At 65.3% G+C, this 1,052-nt stretch overlaps 1 protein-coding gene across 1 annotated transcript in view; it reads left to right on the forward strand.

The window, feature by feature from the left end:
• Positions 1-962, forward strand: part of AMSG_02192 (F-box/LRR-repeat protein 3) — a gene marked incomplete at both ends in the record, with an annotated part of 2,271 nt that extends 1,309 nt beyond the window's left edge. The window contains 2 exons of the mRNA XM_013905759.1: positions 14-907; positions 936-962. Coding sequence (XP_013761213.1) covers positions 14-907; positions 936-962 — 921 coding nt within the window. The remainder of the gene's footprint in view (positions 1-13; positions 908-935) is intronic.
• Between the last annotated feature and the right edge of the window lie 90 nt (positions 963-1,052).

Consider the following 1,052-nt stretch of genomic DNA (forward strand, 5'->3'; position numbering starts at 1 on the left):
CGTGTCGGACGAGGGCGTATGCAACGTCATTCGCGCCGCCGGGTCACTCACCAAGCTCGATCTCCACGGTTGCCGTAAGATATCCGATGCTGTCGCCACCGCGCTCAAGTCGTACACGCCGCGGTTGGGCGAGCTGGTCCTCGACGGCTGCGTCCGCCTCACCGACGCCACCCCTGCAGCGCTAGCGGCTGGCTGCCCTCGACTGACGGCGCTAGATCTCTCTGGCCTGCGCCATCTGACCGATGCTGGCCTGGCCTCGTTGGCCGGCAAGACCAAGGCGCTGGCGCAGCTCTCGCTCCGATGGTGCGCGGGAGTGACTGACGACGGCCTTTCCGCGCTCGTCCGTGCCAGCCCCAAGCTGACCTCGCTCCACATCCCGGGCTGCACGCGGGTTGGCGACGCGACGCTATGTGCGTTAGGCTCGGCGGCAATTAAAGAATTCTATCGCCTATTCCTTGCTCGTGCACCGCTTCCTGTCCTCTCTGAGCTCTCCATCGCTTGGGCATCGCGGGTTACCGACAAGGGCATCTCCTCGCTGGTCAGCTGGGAGCCAAAGCCGGACAAGCTGACATCACTCTCGCTCGCTGGCTGCACCAAGATCACCGATGCGGGCCTCATTGACGTTGTTGACGCCTTTCCCAACCTCACGGCTCTTGATCTTACCGCATGCCGCAACATCACAGACTCTGGCCTCTCGGCGCTCGCTGCTCGCGGCGCTGTCCGTCTCCGTCGCCTTGTTCTCCGTGGCTGCGCGAGCGTGTCGGACGAGAGCGTATGCAACGTCATTCGCGCCGCCGGGTCACTCACCAAGCTCGATCTCCACGGTTGCCGTAAGATATCCGATGCTGTCGCCACCGCGCTCAAGTCGTACACGCCGCGTTTGGGCGAGCTGGTCCTCGACGGCTGCGTCCGCCTCACCGACGCCACCCCTGCAGCGCTGGCGGCTGACTGCCCTCGACTGACGGCGCTAGATCTCTCTGGCCTGCGCCATCTGACCGATGCCGGCCTGGCCTCGTTGGCCGGCAAGACCAAGGCGCTGGCGCAGCTCTCGC

The sequence above is a fragment of the Thecamonas trahens genome (genome assembly GCF_000142905.1).
Source record: "Thecamonas trahens ATCC 50062 unplaced genomic scaffold supercont1.8, whole genome shotgun sequence".
NCBI lineage: Eukaryota > Apusomonadida > Apusomonadidae > Thecamonas > Thecamonas trahens.